At 44.1% G+C, this 18756-nt stretch overlaps 1 protein-coding gene across 1 annotated transcript; it reads left to right on the forward strand.

Annotated features, from left to right (window-relative positions):
• The first annotated feature begins 214 nt into the window (after positions 1 to 214).
• On the forward strand, positions 215 to 3975 carry LOC125508652 (UDP-rhamnose/UDP-galactose transporter 6). The gene is made up of 6 exons (XM_048673414.1): positions 215 to 414; positions 1107 to 1328; positions 1959 to 2143; positions 2230 to 2430; positions 2767 to 2928; positions 3256 to 3975. The coding sequence occupies exons 2-6, from the start codon at positions 1199 to 1201 to the stop codon at positions 3574 to 3576; spliced, it is 999 nt and encodes a 332-aa protein (XP_048529371.1). The 5' UTR covers positions 215 to 414; positions 1107 to 1198; the 3' UTR covers positions 3577 to 3975.
• Positions 3976 to 18756: the final 14781 nt, after the last annotated feature.

Below are 18756 nucleotides of genomic sequence, written 5' to 3' on the forward strand. Positions count from 1 at the left end.
CAATTTTTCTTATGCATGACACCTTGCATATTCCTCTCACGTTGTTATTGTTTTCTCTTCATGGATTACTTGTCACCTTCACGAAAACCAAACCGTGGCGATTCAACCGAGGACAACTTAGCGATAAAACCCCAAGATTAGCGTAAATAAAACTCTGGGCTCACAAAAATGCGTGCACCCGGCAGCCTATAAAATGGGGGCACAGATCTGATGCCGAAGGTAGTTGTGAGCGTCGCGGAAAAAAAATTAAACAAAAATAAAAAAAGAGGGGGCGAGGAAGAAACCGAAACACTCACACAGAACACCACACCCCCCACCCCGGCGACACACCACCCCTCCCACCCCAAATCTCAGATCAGAGCGCCGGGAGATCTGCCATTTCCGGGTGGAGGGATCGAGCCCCGCGCTTCTCGAGTAAGGATTCCGCCTCCCCCTCCCCCTCCCTTCCGCCGCAGCCTTTTCGGGGGGACGCGCGATCTGGCGCGGGTTTTTGGCGCGAGCAGCTGCGATTTGGGGGCGGGTTCGTTGGTCGGTTTGCTGGATTTAGGAGGGGTTCCGGGGTGTGGAGTTGCGCTCCTGGAGCACTCCCTGATGGGGTTCCGTGGAGGAGCATCCGGACTATGAGCAGGGCAGGGTTGTGTGTAGCAGAGCGTCGGGATCAGTAGGGTTGTGTGTAGCAGAGCGTTCGGGATCAGCAGGGTTGCTGCGTCGCGTAGTGTTTGTTGTCTATCAGCTTTGCAAGTAGAGATACGAATTCGGATTCGCAGGTGGATTACTGGGCTAGGAGGGATTTTGGGGTTAGAGCTGCGTTGTTGGAGCAGTTGTTGCTGTTATTCCGTGGAGGAAGAGCATTCGGTTCCCATGAGTAGCTGCATCCGGGCATGAGCAGGCTTGTTTTTACTGGAGCAGAAGGAAACAGTAGGGCTCCTGCATTATATGTTGCTAATTGCGTTCAGAACCAGTAGTTCTCAGGTAAATTGTAGTAGTGTGCGCTGTTTAGACAAATTTCTGCTTAATCTTGGGGCATTTTATTTAACTCAGGTGCAAGCAGCACCATCTTTGTTCACTGTGTAATCATCTGAAATGGCTTTAATTCATTACTGCAGTTAAATCCTGGGCTCTGTATCTTGTGTGGATGGCATTTGTGCCTCAGAGACTCTAGCTCACCAAGTGTTGATTTGAACCTGTGAAGATAGAGATGGGTTCTCCGAGAAAATCCGACAAGAAGGCCGCCTTAGACTTTGCAGCATGGGGTTTCAATATCACCTCATCCGTTGGGATCATCATGGTCAACAAAGCCTTAATGGCTACACATGGATTCAGTTTTGGTACGTTTTTAGCTTTGGTGAAGAATTATGTAGTCACATACATCATTAATTCAACCTATTCACATCTTGTTCTTTACTTTTGGCAGTGAGTAGGATTATGTTATGATGTATTTTGTTCTATATCTTTCAATTTCTGTCTGACTTCAATTTGACTATCATAGGCTTCTCCTTCTGAATTGCGCATTAGTATTGCTCTGCTGATTTTAGTGTACAAAGGGATCAGGAAGTTATTTTAAACCTTTTGTGATCCCCAATTGGTACTGCAAATTCCATGCATGTAAATTCTAGATGCTCTTTTGTTGATAGATCTTTAATTACAGATGAGTATGTCAGCATTTGACCTACTCATAACAGTTTTTTCAACTAGATTACTTTTATAGTGATCTGAGAGTCAGGGATTTGACTGTTAGGCAATCCTAGGTGTCTGCTGCTATGCTAACCTGCTTGGCGTAAACTTGGGATGCGTCTGTTGAACATAAGAAGCATGCTAATCTAATATGATTTATTGTTATACTAGGTAGCGATAACTTACAAGTTCTATGAGGTTTCTGACCCTCAACAAACTGCACATGTGTTAAAACTTGGATAAACTCCTGCCATGTCACTGATTATGATTTATGCCTTTTGCAGCCACAACATTAACTGGCCTTCATTTATTGACAACGACCTTGATGACTATTGTGTTTCGGTGGTTAGGCCTGAGCCAGCCCTCTCACTTACCGCTACCAGATCTGATTAAGTTTGTAATCTTTTCAAATTTGTCGATCGTTGGCATGAATGTGAGCTTGATGTGGAATTCTGTGGGGTTTTATCAGGTCAGTGTAGTTTCTGACTTTCTGTTACCTATAAGCTATGTATCTTCGCATTATTAGCTCTTAATTAATTCTTTTCTCTTGTTCAGATAGCAAAGCTGTGCATGATACCCGCATCATGTCTTCTGGAAGTTGTCTTTGATCGTGTACATTATTCACGGGACACAAAGCTGAGCATAATGGTTGTACTTATAGGCGTTGCAGTTTGCACTGTTACTGATGTCAGTGTGAATGCAAAAGGCATGCTTGCAGCTGTTATAGCTGTCTGGAGCACAGCTTTCCAACAATATGTAAGTTGAAATACCTATACTTGTATGGTGACTGTATATGTCTTCCAAGTCAATAGAATCCTGTTGCTGAAAGATAAATCACACACACACACACAATAAAATAAAAAATAATCATGATAGTGTTACATGCTTATCTATTAGAGGTCTTGAAACAATGATCGAATAAGAGGCCAATCTTTATAATGTTTACAGACATTACTATGCATTCTGTTGTTTAACCTCATGACTGACTGTTATTTGATTATGTTTGCTGCCATTCTGTTATTTGTTCTTATCATGTATTGGAAAGAGTACCCACTTGAAATACTGTTAATTCTTTTTTCCCCTGTTTTGCAGTATGTTCATTATCTGCAGCGGAAGTACTCTCTGAACTCATTCAATCTCCTAGGCCACACTGCTCCAGCCCAAGCAGGTTCCCTCCTGTTAGTAGGGCCCTTTGTGGATTTCTTGTTGACTGGCAAAAGGGTGGATCACTTCAATTTCACATCGCTTTCTCTGGTAAGAAATCAATATTGTAACAGTGTTTCATGTCCCTGAACCTATGGTGATCTATGTTGCAGCTTCTGTATAAGCAATTGATTAGCTGGTTTATGTTTGCTTAGAGATAAAGTGGGAAATGGCCAGCATTTTAGGGAACATTATTGTGGAAAACTTCTGTTGCTCTGCTTTGTTGGATCTCATATTTAGTTGAATTCGTGGCTTTTCATTTCCTCACGTGACTAGCTTGACTAGAATTTTGATTTTAGTGTTTGCAAGATTAGTTTGTCTACACATTCAACCTCTTTATTTTGTCATCTATCTTATCATTGCATTTTGTGACTGCAGTTATTCGTCGTACTCTCATGCATCATCGCCATCGGCGTTAATCTGAGCCAGTTCATCTGCATCGGCCGGTTCTCTGCTGTATCTTTCCAAGTCTTAGGCCACATGAAGACTGTGCTGGTCCTCTTCCTTGGCTTTCTCTTCTTTGGCAAGGAGGGCCTGAACCTACACGTAGTCCTTGGGATGATCCTCGCTGTTCTTGGAATGATGTGGTATGGGAACGCATCAGCGAAGCCAGGCGGCAAAGAGCGTCGGAGTGTCCTCCCAGTGAGGTCCGACAGGCACAATGGAGGTTCAGAAGACAAGGATGGTGGTGAGAAGTGATTTTTGCAATTGGCAACTGCAGTGCGTGCATATTTTTTCCCTTGAGGTTTCTGGTGACACACAACACATCGAAGGAAGACAGTCTGGTATTGTTCTTGATAGAGGTTACTACAGAAGCTGAACCTTACCCCACCTAGGAACTCGGCACCGTTCTCGTTATAGGTTACATACATTACCGTCACATTTTTTCGATACATTCATAGTCACGAGATGTTTTACAAGGTTTGAGTATAGTATAATCCTTTAGAAGTAAGTCGTATGTGAAGGTTGTGGAATTGTGGTGAAGAATGTTGGAAGGTAAGGCCTTGTTTTGATCTTGTGGAAGTATGGACTACACATTAGGATCATTTCTGAATTGTCATTACTGAATGAAATTCATTATCGGGGTTTTATAGACCATATTTCGCCCAATCATGTTATTGTGTGTACTTGATATATATTTCCTGATACACAGACGGTAGACATCTCCCCCTCTTCTTTCTGGGAGTAGTAAACGTCGGCGTATCAGTGTATGCTATCTCCAAGGAAAGCTATATTTACGAACTAAATCATATGGACACGTTTATTGCAATTGTTTAGTCATCGAACATTTTTAGAACGCAGAAATTTTATTAAAGATCATTTTGTTCCCGCATGTCCTTGTATGTCCGTAGACAGCGACCGCCGGTCACCCTCAGTATGGAGTTTGGAAATATTTCATCTCCCTTAGTATGGAGTTTGTGGCACCATTGTCCACAAGGCATAATTCCTCTTCCAAATGGTACATATGTGACAATTGAGGATGCTTTACTGTATCCCGATTCTGCACGTACCCTGATCAGTTATCGAGATATCCGTAAAAATGGTTTTTATATTGAAACCCATGAAGACAACAAAGAGGAGCATCTACTCTTTACTAAAGATGACGGATATGGCAAAAAGGTACATGAAAAAATTCCTTCTCTATCGTCTGGTTTGTACTATACGTACATCAAACCCGTGGAACATGTTACATACAAAGTAATTTTTCAGAATGTTAACGCATTCCAAACCTGGCATGATCGTCTAGGCCATCCTGGAATAGGGATGATGAGAAAAATTACTAGCAATTCCATTGGTCATAATTTGCTTGAGTCAAAATTTCCTCAATCTTCTGATTTTGTGTGCACATCTTGTGCCACGGGAAAGCTAATTTTGAGGCCCTCACACCTCAAAATACAAGCTGAATCACTCCAGTTCCTTGAACGTATTCAAGGAGACATTTGTGGTCCCATTCAGCCATTATCTGGACCTTTCCGGTCTTTCATGGTTCTGATTGACGCATCTACACGATGGTCACATGTGTGTCTTCTATCCACATGAAACCATGCATTTGCCAAGATAATGAGGCAAGTCATTAAGTTGCAAGCCTATTATCCTGAAAGTCAAATTAAATCAATTCGGATGGACAATGCTGCAGAATTCTCCTCACGTGCTTTCAATGATTATTGCATGGCTTTGGGGATTGAAGTTCAACACTCTGTTCCATATGTCCATACACAAAATGGTTTGGCTGAAGCATTGATTAAGAGAATCAAACTCATTGCAAGACCTTTGTTGACGAATTGCAACTTGCCAACCTCTTGTTGGGGTCACGCTTTTTACACGCTGCTGACTTGATACAATTGAGGCCAACTGCATATCACAGTTCTTTCCCTCTGGAATTGGTACGTGGAAATCCTCCAAGCATTTCCCATCTGCGTAAGTTCGAATGTGCTGCATACATCCGGATCTCACCACCACAGCGGACATCTATGGGCCCACACAGGAAGTTGGGGATCTATGTGGGGTACAAATCGCCGTCGATTATCAAGTACCTGGTGTAAGTGCATCTAGTGCCACCCCTAGTTGGTTTTGGAGTATTGACGACAAACCTAGTTGAGGGACTAATGTGTTTGTGAGAATTGTAGGATAACACAGGTAGAAGTCCCTCATTGATTCGGTTTTCCTACCAGAGATGACCCCTAAAAATGTATGAAGACATTGAAGTTAAAGGTGGTATATGAAGATATTCACATTGAAGACTATGACAAGAGAAGACATCACATGAAGCCTATGGAGCTCGAAGACTTAGATCTTTCGTAGCTGTTTTTCTTCTTTGTTGAGTCATAGGAACCACCGTACTGTTAAGTGGGGTCCAAGAGAACCAGTCAGAATGACTGAAGTGATGCTTAAAAAAAACCTATGTCTTCGAGTGAAGACTATGAGAGCGAATCTTGTCCAGAGTCGGACAAGTCAGCTTTGCTTGTAGCCCAAGTAAAATTGCCGTGTGAGTTTGAAATCTGACCGTTGGAACACGTGTCAGTTCCTTAGTGACCCAGGGTCATTTCGGACAAATCAGGTCGGGTTGCCAAGTGGCTATAAATAGCCCACCCCTACAACCATAAACGGTTGGCTGCTCAGATTCAGAGTATGGCTTTTGTCGTTTGAGAGCAACCCACCTCGAAGCCTTTGAGAGAGAATTCCTTGCGAGGATAAAGCCCTAACCACCCAGAGCCAAAGAGAATTAGGCATCACTTAAGTCTTCTTGTCTGTGTGATCTGAAGACTTATTACACTTGAGGACTGTGCATCCTCCAGCCGGTTAGGCGTCGCGTTCTGAGCATCCAAGAGACATTGTGGACTGCCGGTGAACGAAGTCTGTGAAGGTTTGGGAGTCTACCTTGAAGACTTACCAGAGTGATTGGGCGAGGTCTGTGTGACCTTAGCTCAGGGGGAATACGGTGAGGACTGGGTGTCCTGAGCTGCGTGTTCAGGACTGGGTGTCCGGGACTATGTGTCCTAAGGTTTAAATACCTAGCCGCCCTAACCAGACATACAGTTGTCACAGCAACTGGAACTGGTCCAACAAATCATTGTCTTCAACGAGTCACTGGTTTCATCTTCCCTTCCCTTTACTTACTGTTACTCCTTGTGAAGTCATTGTATGTTCGAACTATCTTTTGTCTTCACTGAGTGACTGCATGTTCTGTGTGGCTTCACAATATCTTCCTACCTGATCCTTACTACATTGCTGCTATTAGTCATTGTGCTTTCACTCTATTGAATACTTGACTATGGCTTGCCTAGTGTAGTCTACCTTCCGCTGCAGGGTAATAGGTTTATTTCTATTGTTTGTCTTCATAACATCCACGTTTTGAAGACTTTCATAAAAATCGCCTATTCACCCCCTCTAGTCGATATAACGCACTTTCAATTGGTATCAGAGCAAGGTGTTCCCTTGTTCTCTGTGATTCGGTTTAACCACCTGGAGTTTTAGCTATGTCGACTGCAGGGATAATTAAAGTCTCCGCTGCGTGCCCCGTCTTTGATGGAAGTGAATATCCCTACTGGAAAAATAAGATGCGCATGCATCTTGAAGCCATTGACGTCGACCTATGGTATGTCATTGAGAACGGCGTTCCCAAGGCTGGAGAAGGTGTCACTGCTGCTGATGTCAAGAAGTTCGTTCAACTGGACTCTACTGCCAAGAATATCATCTGTGGTCATCTGACCAAAGGACAGTATGGCCGTGTGAGTGCTTTGAAAACATCTAAGCTGGTCTGGGACTGGCTCTCCAAGGTCAATGAAGGCGTCTCAACCCAGAGAGATCAGAGAATCAGTGTCCTTCGCAACCTCTTCAACCGCTTCAAGCGAAATGACAATGAGAATGTCCAGCTCACATTTGACCGACTCACTGACATCACAAATGAGCTTCAAGCCCTCGGCGCTACTGAGATCACCAAGCATGAAGTCGTCAAGACACTACTGAGATCACTTGACAGTTCGCTCGACACCCTAGCCCTGATGATTCAAGAACGTCCTGACTTCAAGACACTCGAGCCGTCTGACATACTTGAGAGGCTCAACACACATGAGTTTCAGCTTTCTGAGAAAAGAGATATCTACGGTCCAAACTATGGGCGAACTCGTGCCTTGAAGGCAAAAGCTGTCTCCTCATCTGAAGAAGAATCTGACGGCAGTTCTGATGATCCTGAAGACATTGGAAGGGAACTTGCTATGCTTGTCAAGAAGTTCCAAAAATTCACTAAGAAGAAAGGCTTTAGAAAGTCTTCCCGATCAAGCTCAAGGAATGATGAAGCTTCTTCTCATGACTACAAGAAGAAAACATGTCACAAGTGCAAGAAACCTAGCCACTTCATCTCTGAGTGTCCACAGTGGGACAATGAGAACAAAAAGAAGAAGAAGATCAAGGAATATGACTCTGACGACAAGAAGAAGAAGAAATACTCAAAATCTTCTTCCAAGTCTTCCTCAAAGTCTTCATCACACAAGAAGAGTTCATCTGGCAAGGCACGTGCGTTTGTTGGCATGGAAATGGATTCAGAGGAGGAGTCCGCTTCTGAGGAGGCGGAGGTGGAGTCTGAGGAGGAGTCCGATTCAGGCGTCGCAAGTCTGGCTACAGCATACGTTGCCAACTCCATCTTCAACAGTGAAGACAATGACTTCATCACCGACACCGATGCAAATGACAAGGACTACTCTGCTTCTACCTACTGCTTCATGGCACGCGGTGCCAAGGTAAACACACGCACTACTCACTATCAAACATCTAGTGACGATGACTCTGATTGTGGTTCAAAACCCAGCTACAAAACACTTGCTAAAATTGCAACTGAACAACAGAAAGCTATGGAACATATTCAAAAACTGTTAGACAGAAGCGATGATCTGTTAGGTGCTGAAATGACTCGATCTGAATCCTTAATTGAAGACATAAAAATCTTCACGTTAAGTATGTGGAACTTGAAAGTCGTCATGAAACTCTCTCAACAACTCATGAAAAGTTTTCCTATGATTATCTTCAAAGGAAGCAAGATCTTGAGAAATTGAGAGCGGCTCATGAAGATCTTCAAAAGGAAAACGAGTCACTTCGCGCCAAACAGATCAGTTCCGCTCAGGAAGGATTTGAACCACCATGTCTTAAATGCATTGAGCGTGATAATGCTACTTCTGTTGCTGAATGTTCTACTGCTACTACTGTTGCAATATCTTCAACCATTGATGTGGTAACTAACCCCTCTACTGAGGATACCACTGCTATTGCTGATGAGAATGCTAGGTTGAAGACATTGCTTGAAACAGGGATGTACAAAAGTCTTAAAGGGCATCAGATGTTGGGTTTCGTAGTAATTTCAAAAAATTTCCTACGCACACGCAAGATCATGTGATGCATAGCAACGAGAAGGGAGAGTGTGTTGGGTTTCGTAGTAATTTCAAAAAATTTCCTACGCACACGCAAGATCATGTGATGCATAGCAACGAGGGGGAGAGTGTTGTCTACGTACCCAACGCAGACCGACTGCGGAAGCGATGACACGACGTAGAGAAAGTAGTCGTACGTCTTCACGATCCAACCAATCAAGTACCGAAACTACGGCACCTCCGAGTTCGAGCACACGTTCAGCTCGATGACGATCCCCGGACTCCGATCCAGCAAAGTGTCGGGGAAGAGTTCCGTCAGCACGACGGCGTGGTGACGATCTTGATGAACTACAGCAGCAGGGCTTCGCCTAAACTCCGCTACAATATTATCGAGGTATATGGTGGCAGGGGGCACCGCACACGGCTAAGGAATAGATCACGTGGATCAACTTGTGTGTTCTAGGGTGCCTCTACCTCAGTATATAAAGGAGACAAGGGGGGAGGGGGGCGCCGGCCAAGGGAGAGGGCGCAGGAGGAGTCCTACTCCTTCCGGGAGTAGGACTCCCCCCCCCAATCCTATTCCAACTAGGATTCCCCAAGGGGGGGAAAGAGAGAGAGGGGGGCCGGCCACCTTCTGCTAGTCCTAATAGGACTAGGGGAGGGGGAAGTGGAGCAGCCACCTTGGGCTGCCCCTTTCTCCTTTCCACTAAGGCCCATGAAGGCCCATATGGCTCCCGGGGGGTTCCGGTAACCTCCCGGTAACCCGGTAAAATCCCGATTTCACCCGGAACACTTCCGATGTCCAAACATAGGCTTCCGATATATCAATCTTTACGTATCGACCATTTCGAGACTCCTCGTCATGTCCGTGATCACATCCGGGACTCCGAACAACCTTCGGTACATCAAAATGCATAAACTCATAATATAACTGTCATCGTATCCTTAAGCGTGCGGACCCTACGGGTTCGAGAACAATGTAGACATGACCGAGACACGTCTCCGGTCAATAACCAATAGCGGGACCTGGATGCCCATATTGGCTCCTACATATTCTACGAAGATCTTTATCGGTCAGACTGCATAACAACATACGTTGTTCCCTTTGTCATTGGTATGTTACTTGCCCGAGATTCGATCGTCGGTATTCCAATATCTAGTTCAATCTCGTTACCGGAAAGTCTCTTTACTCGTTCTGTAATACATCATCCCGCAACTAACTCATTTAGTTGCAATGCTTGCAAGGCTTTAAGTGATGTGCATTACCGAGAGGGCCCAGAGATACCTCTCCGACAATCGGAGTCACAAATCCTAATCTCGAAATACGCCAACCCAACATCTACCTTTGGAGACACCTGTAATGCTCCTTTATAATCACCCAGTTACGTTGTGACGTTTGGTAGCACCCAAAGTGTTCCTCCAGCAAACGGGAGTTGCATAATCTCATAGTTATAGGAACATGTATAAGTCATGAAGAAAGCAATAGCAACATACTAAACGATTGGGTGCTAAGCTAATGGAATGGGTCATGTCAATCAGATCATTCAACTAATGATGTGACCTCGTTAATCAAATAACAACTCATTGTTCATGGTTAGGAAACATAACCATATTTGATTAACGAGCTAGTCAAGTAGAGGCATACTAGTGACACTTAGTTTGTCTATGTATTCACGCATGTATTATGTTTCCGTTTAATACAATTCTAGCATGAATAATAAACATTTATCATGATTATAAGGAAATAAATAATAACTTTATTATTGCCTCTAGGGCATATTTCCTTCAGTCTCCCACTTGCACTAGAGTCAATAATCTAGATTACACGGTAATGATTCTAACACCCATGGAGTCTTGGTGCTGATCATGTTTTGCTCGTGGAAGAGGCTTAGTCAATGGGTCTGCAACATTCAGATCCGTGTGTATCTTGCAAATCTCTATGTCTCCCACCTGGACTAGATCCCGGATGGAGTTGAAGCGTCTCTTGATGTGCTTGGTTCTCTTGTGAAATCTGGATTCCTTTGCCAAGGCAATTGCACCAGTATTGTCACAAAAGATTTTCATTGGACCCGATGCACTAGGTATGACACCTAGATCAGATATGAACTCCTTCATCCAGACTCCTTCGTTTGCTGCTTCCGAAGCAGCTATGTACTCCGCTTCACATGTAGATCCCGCTACGACGCTTTGTTTAGAACTGCACCAACTGACAGCTCCACCGTTTAATGTAAACACGTATCCGGTTTGCGATTTAGAATCGTCCGGATCAGTGTCAAAGCTTGCATCAACGTAACCTTTTACGACGAGCTCTTTGTCACCTCCATATACGAGAAGCATATCCTTAGTCCTTTTCAGGTATTTCAGGATGTTCTTGACCGCTGTCCAGTGATCCACTCCTGGATTACTTTGGTACCTCCCTTCTAGACTTATAGCAAGGCACACATCAGGTCTGGTACACAGCATCGCATACATGATAGAGCCTATGGCTGATGCATAGGGAACATCTTTCATATTCTCTCTATCTTCTGCAGTGGTCGGGCATTGAGTCTTACTCAACTTCACACCTTGTAACACAGGCAAGAATCCTTTCTTTGCTTGATCCATTTTGAATTTCTTCAAAATCTTGTCAAGGTATGTGCTTTGTGAAAGTCCAATTAAGTGTCTTGATCTATCTCTATAGATCTTAATGCCTAATATGTAAGCAGCTTCACCGAGGTCTTTCATTGAAAAACTTTTATTCAAGTATCCCTTTATGCTATCCAGAAATTCTATATCATTTCCAATCAGCAATATGTCATCCACATATAATATCAGAAATGCTACAGAGCTCCCACTCACTTTCTTGTAAATACAGGCTTCTCCGAAAGTCTGTATAAAACCAAATGCTTTGATCACACTATCAAAACGTTTATTCCAACTCCGAGAGGCTTGCACCAGTCCATAAATGGATCGCTGGAGCTTGCACACTTTGTTAGCTCCCTTTGGATCGACAAAACCTTCCGGTTGCATCATATACAACTCTTCTTCCAGAAATCCATTCAGGAATGCAGTTTTGACATCCATCTGCCAAATTTCATAATCATAAAATGCGGCAATCGCTAACATGATTCAGACGGACTTAAGCATCGCTACGGGTGAGAAGGTCTCATCGTAGTCAATCCCTTGAACTTGCCGAAAACCTTTTGCGACAAGTCGAGCTTTGTAGACAGTAACATTACCATCAGCGTCAGTCTTCTTCTTGAAGATCCATTTATTCTCAATTGCTTGCCGATCATCGGGCAAGTCAACCAAAGTCCATACTTTGTTCTCATACATGGATCCCATCTCAGATTTCATGGCTTCAAGCCACTTTGCGGAATCTGGGCTCACCATCGCTTCTTCATAGTTCGTAGGTTCATCATGATCTAGTAGCATGACTTGCAGAACAGGATTACCGTACCACTCTGGTGCGGATCTTACTCTGGTTGATCTACGAGGTTCAGTAGTATCTTGATCTGAAGTTTCATGATCATTATCATTGGCTTCCTCACTAACTGGTGTAGGTGTCACTGAAACAGTTTTCTGTGATGTACTATTTTCTAGTAAGGGAGCAGGTACAGTTACCTCCTCAAGTTCTACTTTCCTCCCACTCACTTCTTTCGAGAGAAACTCCTTCTCTAGAAAGGATCCATTCTTAGCAACGAATGTCTTGCCTTCGGATCTGTGATAGAAGGTATACCCAACAGTTTCCTTTGGGTATCCTATGAAGACACATTTCTCCGATTTGGGTTCGAGCTTATCAGGTTGAAGCTTTTTCACATAAGCATCGCAGCCCCAAACTTTAAGAAACGACAACTTTGGTTTCTTGCCAAACCACAGTTCATAAGGCGTCGTCTCAACGGATTTTGATGGTGCCCTATTTAACGTGAATGCGGCCGTCTCTAAAGCATAACCCCAAAACGATAGCGGTAAATCAGTAAGAGACATCATAGATCGCACCATATCTAGTAAAGTACGATTACGACGTTCGGACACACCATTACGCTGTGGTGTTCCAGGTGGCGTGAGTTGCGAAACTATTCCACAGTTTTTCAAATGTATACCAAACTCGTAACTCAAATATTCTCCTCCACGATCAGATCGTAGAAACTTTATTTTCTTGTTACGATGATTTTCAACTTCACTCTGAAATTCTTTGAACTTTTCAAATGTTTCAGACTTATGTTTCATTAAGTAGATATATCCATATCTGCTTAAATCATCTTTCAAGGTGAGAAAAAAACGATATCCGCCACGAGCCTCAATATTCATCGGACCACATACATCGGTATGTATGATTTCCAACAAATCTGTTGCTCTCTCCATAGTACCGGAGAACGGTGTTTTAGTCATCTTGCCCATGAGGCACGGTACGCAAGTACCAAGTGATTCATAATCAAGTGGTTCCAAAAGCCCATTAGTATGGAGTTTCTTCATGCGCTTTATACCGATATGACCTAAACGACAGTGCCAAAAATAAGTTGCACTTTCATTATCAACTCTGCATCTTTTGGTTTCAACATTATGAATATGTGTATTACTACTATCGAGATTCAATAAGAATAGACCACTCTTCAAGGGTGCATGACCATAAAAGATATTACTCATATAAATAGAACAACCATTATTCTCTTATTTAAATGAATAACCGTCTCGCATTAAACAAGATCCAGATATAATGTTCATGCTTAATGCTGGCACCAAATAACAATTATTTAGGTCTAATATTAATCCCGAAGGTAGATGTAGAGGTAGCGTGCCGACCGCGATCACATCGACTTTGGAACCGTTTCCCACGCGCATCGTCACCTCGTCCTTTGCCAGTGCCCGCTTATTCCGTAGTCCCTGTTTCGAGTTGCAAATATTAGCAACAGAACCAGTATCAAATACCCAGGTGCTACTGCGAGCTCTAGTAAGGTACACATCAATAACATGTATATCACATATACCTTTGTTAACCTTGCCATCCTTCTTATCCGCCAAATACTTGGGGCAGTTCCGCTTCTAGTGACCAGTCTGCTTGCAGTAGAAGCACTCAGTTTCAGGCTTAGGTCCAGACTTGGGTTTCTTCTCCTGAGCAGCAACTTGTTTGCCGTTCTTCTTGAAGTTCCCCTTCTTCTTCCCTTTGCCCTTTTTCTTGAAACTAGTGGTTTTGTTAACCATCAACACTTGATACTCCTTTTTGATTTCTACCTCCGCAGCTTTCAGCATTGCGAAGAGCTCGGGAATAGTCTTGTTCATCCCTTGCATATTATAGTTCATCACGAAGCTCTTGTAGCTTGGTGGCAGTGATTGGAGAATTCTGTCAATGACGCAATCATCCGGAAGATTAACTCCCAATTGAATCAAGTGATTATTATACCCAGACATTTTGAGTATATGCTCACTAACAGAACTGTTCTCCTCCATCTTGCAGCTATAGAACTTATTGGAGACTTCATATCTCTCAATTCGGGCATTTGCTTGAAATATTAACTTCAACTCCTGGAACATCTCATATGCTCCATGACGTTCAAAACGTCGTTGAAGTCCCGATTCTAAGCCGTAAAGCATGGCACACTGAACTATCGAGTAGTCATCAGCTTTGCTCTGCCAGACGTTCATAACATCTGGTGTTGCTCCAGCAGCAGGCCTGGCACCCAGCGGTGCTTCCAGGACGTAATTCTTCTGTGGAGCAATGAGGATAATCCTCAAGTTACGGACCCAGTCCGTGTAATTGCTACCATCATCTTTCAACTTTGCTTTCTCAAGGAACGCATTAAAATTCAACGGAACAACAGCACGAGCCATCTATCTACAATCAACATAAACAAGCAAGATACTATCAGGTACTAAGTTCATGATAAATTTAAGTTCAATTAATCATATTACTTAAGAACTCCCACTTAGATAGACATCCCTCTAATCTTCTAAGTGATTACGTGATCCAAATCAACTAAACCATAACCGATCATCACGTGAGATGGAGTAGCTTTCAATGGTAAACATCGTTTATGTTGATCATATCTACTATATGATTCACGCTCGACCTTTCGGTCTCCGTGTTCCGAGGCCATATCTGCATATGCTAGGCTCGTCAAGTTTAACCTGAGTATTCTGTGTGTGCAAAACTGGCTTGCACCCGTTGTAGATGGACGTAGAGCTTATCACACCCGATCATCACGTGGTGTCTGGGCACGACGAACTTTGGCAACGGTGCATACTCAGGGAGAACACTTCTTGATAATTTAGTGAGAGATCATCTTATAATGCTACCGTTAATCAAAGCAAGATAAGATGCATAAAAAGATAAACATCACATGCAATCAATATAAGTGATATGATATGGCCATCATCATCTTGTGCTTGTGATCTCCACCTCCGAAGCACCATCATGATCACCATCGTCACCGACGCGACACCTTGATCTCCATCGTAGCATCGTTGTCGCCTCGCCAATCTTATGCTTCCACGACTATCACTACCGTTTAGTAATAAAGTAAAGCATTACATCGCGATTACATTGTATACAATAAAGCGACAACCATATGGCTCCTGCCAGTTGCCGATAACTCGGTTATAAAACATGATCATCTCATACAATAAAATTCAGCATCATGCCTTGACCATATCACATCACAACATGCCCTGCAAAAACAAGTTAGACGTCCTCTACTTTGTTGTTGCAAGTTTTACGTGGCTGCTACGGGCTTAAGTAAGAACCAATCTCACCTACGCATCAAAACCACAACGATAGTTTTTCAAATAGACTCCGTTTTAACCTTCGCAAGGACCGGGCGTAGCCACACTCGGTTCAACTAAAGTTGGAGAGACAGTCGCCCGCAAGCCATCTATGTGCAAAGCACGTCGAGGGAACCGGTCTCGCGTAAGCGTACGCGTAAGGTTGGTCCGGGTCGTTTCGTCCAACAATACCGCCGAACCAAAGTATGACATGCTGGTAGGCAGTATGACTTGTATCGTCCACAACTCACTTGTGTTCTACTCGTGCATATAACATCAACATAAATAACCTAGGCTCGGATGCCACTGTTGGGTTTCGTAGTAATTTCAAAAAATTTCCTACGCACACGCAAGATCATGTGATGCATAGCAACGAGGGGGAGAGTGTTGTCTACGTACCCAACGCAGACCGACTGCGGAAGCGATGACACGACGTAGAGGAAGTAGTCGTACGTCTTCACGATCCAACCGATCAAGTACCGAAACTATGGCACCTCCGAGTTCGAGCACACGTTCAGCTCGATGACGATCCCCGGACTCCGATCCAGCAAAGTGTCGGGGAAGAGTTCCGTCAGCACGACGGCGTGGTGACGATCTTGATGAACTACAGCAGCAGGGCTTCGCCTAAACTCCGCTACAATATTATCGAGGTATATGGTGGCAGGGGGCACCGCACACGGCTAAGGAATAGATCACGTGGATCAACTTGTGTGTTCTAGGGTGCCTCTACCTCAGTATATAAAGGAGCCAAGGGGGGAGGGGGGCGCCGGCCAAGGGAGAGGGCGCAGGAGGAGTCCTACTCCTTCCGGGGGAGTAGGACTCCCCCCCCCCCCCAATCCTATTCCAACTAGGATTCCCCAAGGGGGGAAAGAGAGAGAGGGGGGCCGGCCACCTTCTCCTAGTCCTAATAGGACTAGGGGAGGGGGAAGTGGTGCAGCCACCTTGGGCTGCCCCTTTCTCCTTTCCACTAAGGCCCATGAAGGCCCATATGGCTCCCGGGGGGTTCCGCTAACCTCCCGGTAACCCGGTAAAATCCCGATTTCACCCGGAACACTTCCGATGTCCAAACATAGGCTTCCAATATATCAATCTTTACGTCTCGACCATTTCGAGACTCCTCGTCATGTCCGTGATCACATCCGGGACTCCAAACAACCTTCGGTACATCAAAATGCATAAACTCATAATGTAACTGTCATCGTAACCTTAAGCGTGCGGACCCTACGGGTTCGAGAACAATGTAGACATGACCGAGACACGTCTCCGGTCAATAACCAATAGCGGGACCTGGATGCCCATATTGGCTCCTACATATTCTACGAAGATCTTTATCGGTCAGACCGCATAACAACATATGTTGTTCCCTTTGTCATCGGTATGTTAGTTGCCCGAGATTCGATCGTCGGTATTCCAATACCTAGTTCAATCTCGTTACCGGCAAGTCTCTTTACTCGTTTTGTAATACATCATCCCGCAACTAACTCATTTAGTTGCAATGCTTGCAAGGCTTTAAGTGATGTGCATTACCGAGAGGGCCCAGAGATACCTCTCCGACAATCGGAGTGACAAATCCTAATCTTGAAATACGCCAACCCAACATCTACCTTTGGAGACACCTGTAATGCTCCTTTATAATCACCCAGTTACGTTGTGACGTTTGGTAGCACCCAAAGTGTTCCTCCGGCAAACGGGAGTTGCATAATCTTATAGTTATAGGAACATGTATAAGTCATGAAGAAAGCAATAGCAACATACTAAACGATCGGGTGCTAAGCTAATGGAATGGGTCATGTCAATCAGATCATTCAACTAATGATGTGACCTCGTTAATCAAATAACAACTCATTGTTCATGCTTAGGAAACATAACCATCTTTGATTAACGAGCTAGTCAAGTAGAGGCATACTAGTGACACTTTGTTTGTCTATGTATTCACACATGTATTATGTTTCCGGTTAATACAATTCTAGCATGAATAATAAACATTTATCATGATTATAAGGAAATAAATAATAACTTTATTATTGCCTCTAGGGCATATTTCCTTCAGAGTGCTGTGTACGTACCCACGCAGACCGACTGCGGAAGTGTTGACACAACGTAGATGAAGTAGTCGTACGTCTTCACGATCCAACCGATCAAGCACCGAAACTACGGCACCTCCGAGTTCGAGCACACGTTCAGCTCGATGACGATCCCCGGACTCCGATCCAGCAAAGTGTCGGGGAAGAGTTCCGTCAGCACAACGGCGTGGTGACGATCTTGATGCACTACGGCAGCAGGGCTTCGCCTAAACTCCGCTACAGTATTATCGAGGAATATGGTGGCTGGGGGCACTGCACACGGCTAAGGAATAGCTCACGTGGATCAACTTGTGTGTTCTAGGGTGCCTCTACCTCAGTATATAAAGGACCAAAGGGGGGAAGGCTGGCCGACCACAAGGGGTGCGCCAGGAGAGTCCTACTCCCTCCGGGAGTAGGATTCCCCCCCCCCCCCCCCCAATCCTAGTTGGAATAGGATTCGCGGAGGGGGAAAAGAGAGAGGGGGCCGGCCACCTCTCCTAGTCCTAATAGGACTAGGGGAAGGGGGAGGCGCACAGCCCATGTAGGGCTGCCTCTTCTCTTTTCCACTAAGGCCCATCCTGGCCCATTTAGCTCCCGGGGGGTTCCGGTAACCTTCCCGGTACTCTGGTAAAATCCCGATTTCACCCAGAACATTTCCGATGTCCAAACATAGGCTTCCAATATATCAATCTTTACGTCTCGACCATTTCAAGACTCCTCGTCATGTCCGTGTTCACATCCGGGAATCCGAACTGAAGGAAATATGCCCTAGAGGCAATAATAAAGTTATTATTTATTTCCTTATAATCATGATAAATGTTTATTATTCATGCTAGAATTGTATTAAACGGAAACATAATACATGCGTGAATACATAGACAAACTAAGTGTCACTAGTATGCCTCTACTTGACTAGCTCGTTAATCAAATATGGTTATGTTTCCTAACCATGAACAATGAGTTGTTATTTGATTAACGAGGTCACATCATTAGTTGAATGATCTGATTGACATGACCCATTCCATTAGCTTAGCACCCAATCGTTTAGTATGTTGCTATTGCTTTCTTCATGACTTATACATGTTCCTATAACTATGAGATTATGCAACTCCCGTTTGCCGGAGGAACACTTTGGGTGCTACCAAACGTCACAACGTAACTGGGTGATTATAAAGGAGCATTACAGGTGTCTCCAAAGGTAGATGTTGGGTTGGCGT

This window comes from Triticum urartu, chromosome 5A, assembly GCF_056163025.1.
Source record: "Triticum urartu cultivar PI428250 chromosome 5A, HENAU_Tu73, whole genome shotgun sequence".
NCBI lineage: Eukaryota > Viridiplantae > Streptophyta > Magnoliopsida > Poales > Poaceae > Triticum > Triticum urartu.